The sequence below is a fragment of the Hyaena hyaena genome, unplaced genomic scaffold (genome assembly GCF_003009895.1).
Source record: "Hyaena hyaena isolate Hyena2069 unplaced genomic scaffold, ASM300989v1 scaffold_1153, whole genome shotgun sequence".
Taxonomy (NCBI): Eukaryota; Metazoa; Chordata; class Mammalia; order Carnivora; family Hyaenidae; genus Hyaena; species Hyaena hyaena.
Window position 1 is genome coordinate 443,456 of NW_024081781.1, and position 11,888 is coordinate 455,343.

The window sequence follows — 11,888 nt, forward strand, 5'->3', positions numbered from 1 at the left end:
CTCTGATAAATTAATGAATCCAGGCAATGATGATCAGTGGCAGCTAACATCACAAAAAAAGAACCAGGCAGACGTGAGGTATCTCTTAATGGAAATGTACTAAACCACTTATAAAGTAGGATTGCCAGAAGTATCAGACCTAAACATAATTAAGCTCTAGATCTACCTACTGACAGGGAACACAAGAGACAGAGGGCCAGATTAAAGGATCCTAAGGATGTAATCAACAAAATTTAGGCTGCAGAAACATGGAAGGAAGGAAGGAAGGAAGGAAGGAAGGAAGGAAGGAAGGAAGGAAGGAAGGAAGGAAGGAAGGTAGGAAGGTGGGAAGGGAGAAAATCCTAGCATTCTTTACTGCCAAGGTTGTAAGGTAAAGAAAAGAACAGGAACCTATAGATTAAAGGCTTGTGAGCCAATCACAATATGTAATCATCAGAAAATGGTGGTTAGGGCACTAAACTCCTAGAGAAACTCATGTCTGGCTTTAAACCCGACTTTCAAATGGAGCGCATCTAACTTAAAACCAGAGTTAACATGTTTTGGAAGCCACAGGATCCGTCATTCATGATCTTTCCACAAGTGAAACCATGAAGAGCATGGCACTACTTCCCTGGTGAAACGTCTCTACAGTGTTCATGAATTCGAAGTGGGTCAGTGGGTCTATGGGCATGGCGTTGAACTGGACCCCACCGGATGTGTAGGAGTAGCTGCTTCTGGGGACCATCCTGTGACCTCTTAGCAGTACTCACAATAACACACCACATGCCTAGTCAAGTGGCGTTTTCTTCTGGAAGCCATCAGCACAAACTGGTGTTGTTGTTGTTGTTGTTTTTAACCTTGATGTAGAGCTTACATATGCTTAGCACTGGGACTACGTGTGCAATGTCTTCAGGATGCTGTTGAGCGAGGAGCAAGAACATTTATTTGACTATTAAAACTGAATGCAGATTATCATACATTTGATCCTGTTATGAAGACCAAAGGTAATGGGATGAGAGCAAGGTACGAAGGCAGCGGGATATTTTTTCTGTAAAAGGAATACACAGCCCAAATGTGCTCAGAAACAAGGATCGCTTGCCTTAATGGTTAAAACAGATCATGTTTTTTCTTCACCACACATTGTATGATCTATAAACCCCAAGGTGCATCACCGTAATCCAGTGACAACCAATCAATTGAAACCTTCGTAAACACAGATGTTCCTGCTTGCCGCTGAATGTAAGAGTGAAGGAAAAAGGCAGAAATCTAAATATCTCCAACCAAGTTCTGGAGGCTGGGGGAGGTGATGATAAAATGAACATAGCCTGTTTTCTATCAGAATGTTCTATCAAAACCAACCGAGTGCTACCAAAAAAAAAAAATATATATATATATATATTAGCAACCTAATATTCTTCAAGGCTTATATCAAAGATTCGTATTTTCCAAAAATTCTTCTCTCATATCCCTTTTATAAGAATTCCTTTGTTATTCACTTAGTCTCTGCAGTTAAGTATTGCCACATCTTTTTATATATTATTCTCTGATTATTCAAGTGTCACTTCAAATTATCTGTATGTCCTCAGAGGAGTATCAAATCTTCCAGAGAGCAAAGAATAAGCTTTAGTCCCCACCATTTCTCTTAGTTTAATGACACAGAGGCACCCCAAAAGCCTTTACTGGACAAAGGAAGAAGAAAAAGAAGGGAGGAAGGAAACGAGGGAGGGAGGGGGCGGTAGACCAGGCAGCATGTGTTAAGTCAAAAGGCTGAACACTACATTCTTGCTCCAGCTCTGATTCGAAGAAATAGTATTTCCAAGACTAAATTTAAAGACAAATCTTTTGACTACACTGAATGTCAAGGAAAGATTTATAGTTTTTGTGCAATTAAGATGAATGAATGATTTCATAGCATGGGGTCCACAGTAGGAGAAAACAAATACAGAAGTTAGGGAAGCTCAAGTTCAGCTCCAAAATTACTACTTTAAATTTAAGTAGTTACTTAAAATAATTTAAGTAACAAGGTGCAACTACGAAATTATGGACTAAGCGGCCAGTTGAGCTCAACTATAAGGTCACAGCTCTTCCTCATGTGTCTTCTTTAATGCACCTTGTCATTCTTTCCAAGGTGGGGTTTTTTTCCTGTTTTTAAAGCCAAACTAAAAGTGATTTAGTCAGATGTTTGATAATAAGAGACAAATTCCTTCACTCACTTTAAAAATATTTGTTACTAGTAATAAATGAAATTACCTCTGAGTAATTTGGTGAGAGATATTTCCCATTGCATTTGGCAATGTTCCTCAGAATTTTTAATGCTTTATCTCCTTTCTTCCGAGTAATCAGCCAGCGAGGAGATTCAGGAACGACCCTGGCAAGAAGAAAACTTTGTTGAATTATGTCGAGGAATTTCAAAACCTTAAAAGTCAACAATTTCATTTTCCCTCTTAATATGGATCTCGCAATTAGATACAACTTTAGGAGACTGAGAATTTAGAATATGCTTTTTGAAACATAGATTATCTTGGAACATGTATAATGGAAGGGAAAAATGCTCACTTGATAATTGGATCATTGGTCATAATAAGAATAATCAGCATTACATTATTCTTGTAAGACCAGGCTATCCTAGAATACAGTGTCCTCAGTTACACACAGCAAAAGAACTGGGATTTAAGGGGCATTTAGGAATGTATGTAAACTGATCTCCCCATATATTAAAATTAAATTAGAGAAATGATCAAAATGTATTGACTTCAGTAAGAGTCAAATGCATACACCTGTAGCTTTCTGATAACTTAATTTTCTGATGTTCTCAACATGTTCTTACTCCTCAGAGGATTCCTGCATTAATATTAATTTGCTTAACAGAACATACATAGAAACAAAAGCGATTTTGTTGCATTTAATTTGCATGTTAAAATATCGGCAGATACTGTTCATTACCTTACAGTGTTCGTGAAGATATTACAAAATAACAAAACATAACCAATACTCTAGAGTTTTGTGTTTTGGTACTTTATTAATCTATTTTAATGAGAACTACTAGTCAATTCATGAATAGTCTCTATACATTCTCAAACACTCTAGAAATTCTCAAAGCCCATAGCCACTCTGGGGATCTTAGAAAATCTCCTTAATTACTTTCATTTCCCTGTTGGTTTAGAAAGTGCAGATTCTACATTTTTGTGCAATAAGAACAAATTCAATAATGACCAAAACCACTTTACCAGTAATAAAGGAGGAAGAGAAAGCTGGGCAGCGTTATGGCTAGCTGAATCCCTTGCCAGCTGGGGATAAAGTAGGCAATTCCAGGGAGAATTATGATTCCAAGGGTGAAGAACATTTGGACTACTATCCCCACAATTCTTCTTTGCTTTGAACCTACTATTTCTGTTACTGAAGGAAAACAAACACAGAAGTTAGGGAAGCTCAAGTTCAGCTCCAAAATAAACACACAGAGACGTTACATCTGTCATATCCATCGGCATTGTTAGAACACCACAGAATTCTTTTTTTTATTTTTTTTTAAAGTTTGTGTATTTATGAGAGAGAGACAGCATGAGTGGGGGAGGGACAGAGAGCAAGGGAGACACAGGATCTGAAGCAGGCTCCAGGCTCTGAACTGTCAGCACAGAGCCTGACGCAGGGCTTGAACTCACAAACCATGAGATCATGACCTAAGTCGATGCTTAACCAACTGAGCCACCCAGGCACCCCACCATCACAGAATTCTTAAAGACACTAAAACTTCCATGCGTGCTGGAGCTGCATTTTCTGGTCACTCTCTTCTCTGTCAGTTATTGGCAAGCACTGGCCACACTCACCTTACACACACAGCCCAGCACTCTTCTGAGTGTACGAAAAATATATCTGTTGATTTAGGAAGGCTTAAATGATGAATATTTTATCAATACAGAAATAAAATACACTGGCTAGATTTCTACCACAGTATCTCTAAAGATTTGCATATCGTATTAGGAGATTCTTTATAAGCATTAGACTCTACAAATGAATTTTTTCAAGATCACAAGAGAGTGTCTACTAAATAATAGTTCTCTCGGCAGGGTCGGACTTTCCATTTGTGTGATATCTCTTTAAAAATCACATGGGGAATCTTATTGCTGGCATCCTTCTCCACCCAAACGAACCCATTTCTATCTGTCATTAATTCTATTCCGATCATCTTGGGATTTGCTACCTTGGTTGTGCCCTAAGATCGCAGCTTTGAAAATCCACCTAGACTTAGATCTCCTTAGAAATGCTTTATATTACATATCCCTTCTGCCCCAGCCAGCGACAGGCAACTTCCTGGCACTCTTTCTCCTTCCCTGCCCATACAAAGATCTTCAAAGGGTCCTCAAGGTGGGCACAGCTTGGGGAAGGATTATCTAGCAGTAATGGAAGGGTCTAGAAGCCTAGAGATCTGGAGCAATAATCTAAAAGGAGCTTTTGCCTCTCCCTGGTCACGAATCCACCATGACCCTTAAGGAGGTGACTGGTCCTGGACCACTGGCAACAGAGCCCAAGGAGCATCCAGGACTTTTCCCAGTAAAATGAGCAAACAGCAAAGAGAAGTTTTTCTTTCTTTCATACCCAGAATGTCAAACTTTCTAGTTATGGAAGAGCGCAAAGGTTCACAAATAAACGTCTTGTTTTTAGGTCCTACCTCCTTCACGGTAAAAAGTTCTCCACTTGTACAAAAGACATAGAATTAAGAGAGAATTATTTGAGAACGCAGGGTGTCGTCTCAAACTACATCACAGAAATGCACAGAGACTATTTTAAAGATGTTTCAAAGAACTGCTTAAATTTTTATAAAAATCAGTCTCCAAGAGAGCAAACAATAACTTGTGATTAACAGTATGGCAGTGCTAGGAAGTGGTTGACCCCTCTATTTTGCGATATTCCATATTTGGCAAGGTGGCATTTTGCCAGAGTCAGAGGCTCACCCCGGCAACCGTCCTATCTGCAGAAATCATTGCTGGGGGAGCCGCGGAGCCTCGTCATACAACCCCGAGGAAGGCTCACTGGCTGGCACCTCCCGGACACCTGACCCTGGCTGTCAAAGAGACACCGAGGCGTAGTAAGGTCTTACCAATCACGTAGCAAGTCATCCATGTCCCCTTTCCAAACACACCTTGTAGGAAGCGGAAGATCACAAACACAGGGAAATTTGGTGCAAAGGCCACCACCACACCGGTGACGCCAACACCGAAACAGGATATCAGATAAATGACTATTCTGCCGTACCTTTTTGAGAAAGAGAGAGGAAGAAGTCACCTTTGGCGTTTTCTTCAACACAGTGACAAACACTATCAGTATAAGTGTTGCTACAAGAGGCTTAAGGACAGAAATTTTGTTTTCAAAGCTGCATTATTACTACCCCGTACAGGATTGCTGAAAATTCTGCGTTTTGTTTTATAGCAAAACACGGCAAATAAGGACACGTGCCCATGAAATGGCATTATAAAATGGAAGGCACAGAATGCATTTTTGGGGATTGCAGTTTCCAAAAGCATGGCCCTCCCTATCACATGTGTCACCCTGGAGGGACAGCTTTGATGCTTTCTAGCATTTTTGCAGGTGGAGTTGGAAGGAGAAAGGGAGAAAGCCCCAGGCGGGGGCTTCAGTCTTAGGCGAACCGTCCACCAGCCATGGGACCTCGGGCCCATTTCTTAAGCGATCCAAGATTCAGATTTTGTTTGCTTGTGGGTTGGTGGGGTTTTCTCCTCTCCCTTCCTACAGTGAAGTTGTAGAGACTCAAATGCGATGCTGATGTGAAAGCTGCTTACAAACTGTAAAGTTCACAACCAATGTGAGTTGTTCTTAAGTTTTGCATTTTATTCTCACCGTTTACGTGGCTATTACTAAAAGCATAGACAAAGGGTACAGGTTACTGTGGGCAATATTCTGGGAGTCTGATGCTAAATGGTTCAGTTCAGCTGTGCCAAATTACTGGCTGGTGAAAGTCTGTCAACAATGACCTTTACAAGATTTGATTCAAAAATGTTCTCCCATAGAAATTCCCACCAAATTCACACATGCAGCATCTTGCTTAGGTCAGCGGAGCAGAGACAGAAGTAGTTCTCATTTATTCAGGCTCTAAAATAGACTGTCTGTCCTTCCTGCACTGTCCTCTTGTAGATATGTGGCCTATTAAATTGTTTCTGGTTCTTTCCTTCAATGACATAAAGCAGAGATGGAGCCGACAGACGACTGGCCCTGTGGTGAGGCAGAATTGTTCATGGGTCTTCTTCTTCAAAGCGTGGAGTCATTTCTGCGGACAGACGCTCAGGCCCCTGCTGGAACATAGGTAGGAAAAGCCTCCCTCCTTTAGCTGAGTTCTTTTGTTTGGAGGTATGTTTATTGATTGTGAGAGAGAAACATGAAGAAGAGACAAAACCTAATGTCTAAATCAGGAAGATTAACAACAAGAATAAAGAAATATGTGTTGAAAATACATCACTCAACTCCAAGTCATAGCCAGCTAGGAGAGAAAGTGATGTGTGGGGAGATTAAGAAAAGAAAGATGAATGTGAAGGGCTATAAGAAGAAACCATAGAAAAAGACACGGATAAAAGACAGAGAAAGAGCATCAGACTCAAGGATTAAGAAGAAACATGCAGAAGAGGGGGTAGGGGGTCAGAGAAGAAAAATAAGAGAGAGACGAAGGAGCAGAAAAAGAAAGTAAAGGTTCAACCCACTTTGAAGTCCTGATACGGCCAAGTTCAGATCGTCAATTAGCTAAAGCATTTGGGGCATTTTATTGTCTCCAATTAGTTAATTAATTGCTGTGGGCAGCTCTCCAAGAAGTACCATTAAGCACTGTGTACCACGAGCTGGGTCACAAGGGCCCACCGAGGCTGGGCTTAGAGTGACCACAGCAATATTCAGCCAGACACAGCCAATGGCCAAAGCTTTCCTACCCCTGTCCTAAGGGGTATAGAAGGAATTATTAAATTATTGCACATATTTTCATAGTTAGAATTGGGATAAAGGAATAGTTAAGCATGAATAAAATAACCAATATCAAGAATGTCTGAAACAGGAATATTTGAATAGAAAGCATGACTATCTTTAATATACATACTCACCATGTCTGCCATTAACCTGTATATTTATGAATGTTAAATAATAGATAAAATTCTTTTAACAGTCTTTGGGAAAACTCTTTTTTTTTTTTTGCAGAGTTTTTAACTTGTAGAATAAAATACAAGGATTTCTTTAAAAAATATAACTGAGACATATTGGGAAGGGGCCAACTCAATGACTAAATTAATCCAGACCACAACCAGTGAGTTATGGAAGCACAGGGAATCAACTCCGTCCACAGTGTCCAGCCAGCCATCCGTCTGTCCTGTGATAAAATTACTGCCCTGCTGGTGTTTCCACTAAGATGCTTTCAGATCCACTGGGAGTGGCCCCATCCACTTGTACAGTTCAAGGAGTAAGGAGATGTAGTTGAACAAGGAGAGAATTAGTCTAACCAAACAAGTGTGAATGTCACAGGTAGAGAAAATAAGTTTTTCCCCAAGTTTAGCAAAAATACAAAAACTGAGGACTGATGGATGTGGGGGGAGGGGGGATGGGCATGGAGGAGGACACTTGTGGGGATGAGCACTGAGTGTTATGTGGAAACTAATTTGACAATAAACTATTTGTAAAAAATAAATAAATAAATAAAACACTAATAAAACAAAAAAAAATAGTTTTCTAATGTTTAACATAAAATATTTTCATCTCCACACTTATGCATCATGTCAATGGCTGTCATATCCGTGCCTACCTGTCTGCTGCATAACCCAAGGTGAAGGCTCCGGCCAGGAAGCCCAGGTTTAGGATGGCTTGTGTGAGGTCCAGCATCCAAGCATTAACACACACGAGGTCAAACTGGGAAAACAAAGGACATGCATGGGAGACACGTGACCATGCCTATCCTCAAGACATCTGATCTTCTGTCTAGATCTATGATCATTTAACATTTTTTCCCAAAAACTCCTTAAATTTTTTAAATGTATCACACGCATATTTTTATATTGGTATATAAGGGTTGGGTTTTTGTGTCAGTTTCAATAACTGCCAAAGATGTAATCTACTATATACAACAGTCTAAATACTGAAGCTATTGGATACCTACCATCACCCAGTAAAAACAAGTTCCTTAGTGGTCTCAATCTGAAGTCGATATTTTTTTCTCTTTGAATTCTTGTTTTCATCACCACATACTTACATTCTTGTACTATAATAGCAGAAAATATGGTTTTGTGTTTTGTGTTAATGTGTATTGCATTAATGGTGAGGTGCATAGATACTTCTGTGTGTAAAAATTATATATATAAATTGACTTTTCATTACAAATTTTTCTCTGTGACAATGCCTCAAAATATTTGTATCCTTTCTGATTGGGTTATAAGTATAATTACCAAACTGCAAAAGATGAAAATAGAAAATATATGAATCTGGAAAAACAATTACTGCACAGGAATAACGTTTTGTTGGAAGTGCATCTCTCTGTTTCTAGAAGAATGTTAAGAAAGTCTGGGGTTTTCCAGCCAGTTCATGTCATCCGTGCAAGAAGACTGTTTATTACTAGAACTAGTTAAGGCTACACATCAATTCAGTCCATTTTTCATTTTTATAAATTTATGTGCCAGGAAAATATATTTGTATAAATAAATTATTAAGAACAGAGAGAGTTTTGGTAGAGCAATGCTACTCGATTCTTCCGTCTCCCTCTTAGCTATGTGCCACGACTCACAGAGCAATCTAATCATCAAAATTAGTTTTACTTTCCTATTAACCAATATGCCCTTTAAGTCCTCAGATGCTCTTGCTTCAAGGAAAGAAAAGGAGACCACCACACTTACAACAGTTGTTTAATCAAATCATTAAGGTCAGTTATTTTCTTTCCTCATGGTCTTCTTCACACCCAAACCAATAGTCCAAACTGTTCCGCTATTTCATTCCCCACAGGTCTTAAAACATCAAGTCAGTGCAGTGCATTATACCGAGATGGGAGAGAGGTAGGATTCCTTTAGCAAAGTGAGGGAAGGAAATTTAGGAAAAAGGACCTGTGTCCTCATCACATGCTTATTCTCACGCCCATCCATTCTGGACCTCCATGAGCCGAAACTCTGGCAATGGAGTCCCTTCAATGTATCCAGACCCTTCACCCTGTGAAGGTCTTTGCATACCTCCAAATGCATGCCCACCCCAGCTTGAAGATCGCTCATAAATACACATTCATAAACAAACTATCACACTTATTTATGGAACCCAGCTTCTTGTCTCAGTTCTATAGCTAATGACCTGTCAACACAGCTGGGAAAAAAATGGGAGCATTAGTAGCTGACCCACCTCACAGAGTTGCTGAGAAGATTTATAGAGATTAAAAAAGTAAAAAGATTTCCATATACGCAGAGGATAGTAAGTTGTGGTAACTTAAAGGAGTTTTATCATCCATTCAGGAACTGGTTTCTTAAGGCATGGCAATTTTATTGTATGTAAACTTGCAGATGATTAAAATTAACTGAAATAGTTTCCCTGAATTAACTATGTAGAGAATGCAATTAGGACAGATGCATGCAGAAGAATGAAAATGGACCACTTTCTTACACCACACACAAAAATAAATTCGAAATGGATGAAAGACCTACATATGAGATTTGAAACCGTAAAAATCCTAAAAGAGAATACAGGCAGTAATTTCTCTGGTGTTGGCTGTAGCAACATTTTTCTATATAGGTTTCCTGAGTCCAGGGAAACAAAAGTAAAAATGAACTCTTTAGATGTCAACAAAATAAAAATTTCTGCACAGTGAAGGAAACAATCAACAAAACTAAAAGACAATCTACTGAAAAGGAGAAGATATTTACAAATAACATATCCGATAAAGGGTTAGTCTCCAAAATGTGTAAAGAACTGATACAACTTTGGAGACATTTCTCCAGAGAACATACACAGATGGACAATAGACACAGAAAAAGATGCTCAACTTCACTCATCATCAGGGAAATGAAAATCAAAACTATAATGAGATATCACCTCACACCAGTCAGAAGAGCTAAAATCAAAACCACAAGAAACAACAAGTGTTGGCAAGGATGTGGAGAAAAAGGAGCCCTCTTACACTTTTGATGGGAATGCCAACTGGTGCAGCCACTGTGGAAAACAGTATGGAGGTTCCTCAACAAGTTAAAAATAGAACTACCTTATGATCCAGTAATCGCACTACTGGGTATCTACCTCCTAAATACAAAAACACTAATTCAAAGAGATACATGCACCCTATGTTTTGCAGCATTACTTACAATACCCAAACAATGGCAGCAGCCCAAGTGTCCATCAATAGATGAATGGATGAAGAAGATGTGGTATGTATACAATGGAATAGTATTCAGCCATAAAAAGAAGGAAATCTTTTCATTTGCAACATGGATGGAGCTAGAGTGTATAATGCTAAGTAAAATCAGTCATTCAGAGAAAGAAAAATACCATATGATTTCATTCATATGTGGAATTTAGGAAACAACAGAGAGAGAGAAAGATAGGAACCAAGAAGCAGACTCTTAACTACAGAGGACAAACTGATGGCTACCAGAGGAGAGGTGGGGGTGAGGTGGGGAATGAGTGAAATAAAGGATGGGGATTAAGGAGTGCACAGGTCATAAAGAACACTTGAGTGATGTATGGAATTGCTGAATCACTGTATTATACACCTGAAACTGATATAACACTGTATGTTAACTACACTGGAATTAAAATAAAAACTTAAGGGGCACCTGGGTGACTCATTTTACTTCATACAATTCAAAAGTCACTGCGTGCCAGGCCTTAGATTAGCCGATTTGTACGCAGCTGTCACTTTGAAACCCTCCAGCAATCCAGACATGATTATTATCATCATTATCATAGGGCACCTGGGCGGCTCAGTTGGTTAAGCGTCCAACTTCAGCTCAAGTCATGATCTCACGGTTTGTGAGCTGGAGCCCACAAGGGGCTCTGTGCCGACAGCGTGGAGTCCTTGCTTCGGATCCTCGGTCCCCCGCCCTCTCTGCCCCTCCCCCCTTGGTGTGTGCATATGTGCACACACTCTCAAAAATAAAACATTTAAAAAAAACTTTTAATTGAAAAATAAAAATAAAAACAAACAAAAGAATGCAACAAGAAAAAAAGTATATCGAATCTAAGAAATCAAACAGGCAACTTAACTGCCAGAGAAAATACACTTTGCTTCAGGAAAAGGAGCAACCAGTGTCAAATGTAAATTCCCCAAGAGTGGAGGTCACCTCCTCCAGCTGTGCTTCAGGTTACTGGATTAGCTGGGGATGCAGGGAAGCTTTTCATAGACAATACTGTGAGGCAAGAGCTATCCTTTCAACGAATTTGTGAAGCTGCTTTTGAACTGTATGAATTAAAATGCCCCCCCAAATATCCTTTAAGTCCACAAAAAATTTTCCAATAGAAAACTGATGATCTTTTTCACTCTCCCATAAGAGAAACTATCAAAAAGGATTTTTTCATATTTCATATTAAAATAAATATTTTTCAGGGGCGCCTGGGTGGCTTAGTCGGTTAAGCGTCCGACTTTCGCTTAGGTCATGATCTCGCGGTTCGTGGGTTCGGGCCCCGCGTCAGGCTCTGTGCTGACTGCCAGCTCAGAGCCTGGAGCCTGTTTCAGTCTGTGACTCCCTCTCTCTCTGACCCTCCCCTGCTCACGCTGTCTCTCTCTCTCCTAGAAATAAATAAAACATTAAAAAAAAATTTTTTAAAAATAAAAAATAAAAAAATAAAATAAAATAAATATTTTTCTTTAAAAATTTTTTTGAGACAGAGACAGAGTGTGAGTGGGGGAGGGGCAGAGAGCGAGGGAGACACAGAATCGGAAGCAGGCTCCAGGCTCTGAGCTG

General features: G+C 39.5%; 1 protein-coding gene across 1 annotated transcript in view; it reads right to left on the minus strand.

Moving 5' to 3' along the window:
- SLC22A3 (solute carrier family 22 member 3) overlaps positions 1-11,888 on the minus strand; it is a 97,683-nt gene that overhangs the window by 41,205 nt on the left and 44,590 nt on the right. Inside the window, exons 2-5 of the mRNA XM_039222507.1 lie at positions 7,766-7,869; positions 5,075-5,229; positions 3,207-3,375; positions 2,230-2,347 (exon numbers count right to left, since the gene is read on the minus strand). Coding sequence (XP_039078438.1) covers positions 2,230-2,347; positions 3,207-3,375; positions 5,075-5,229; positions 7,766-7,869 — 546 coding nt within the window. The remainder of the gene's footprint in view (positions 1-2,229; positions 2,348-3,206; positions 3,376-5,074; positions 5,230-7,765; positions 7,870-11,888) is intronic.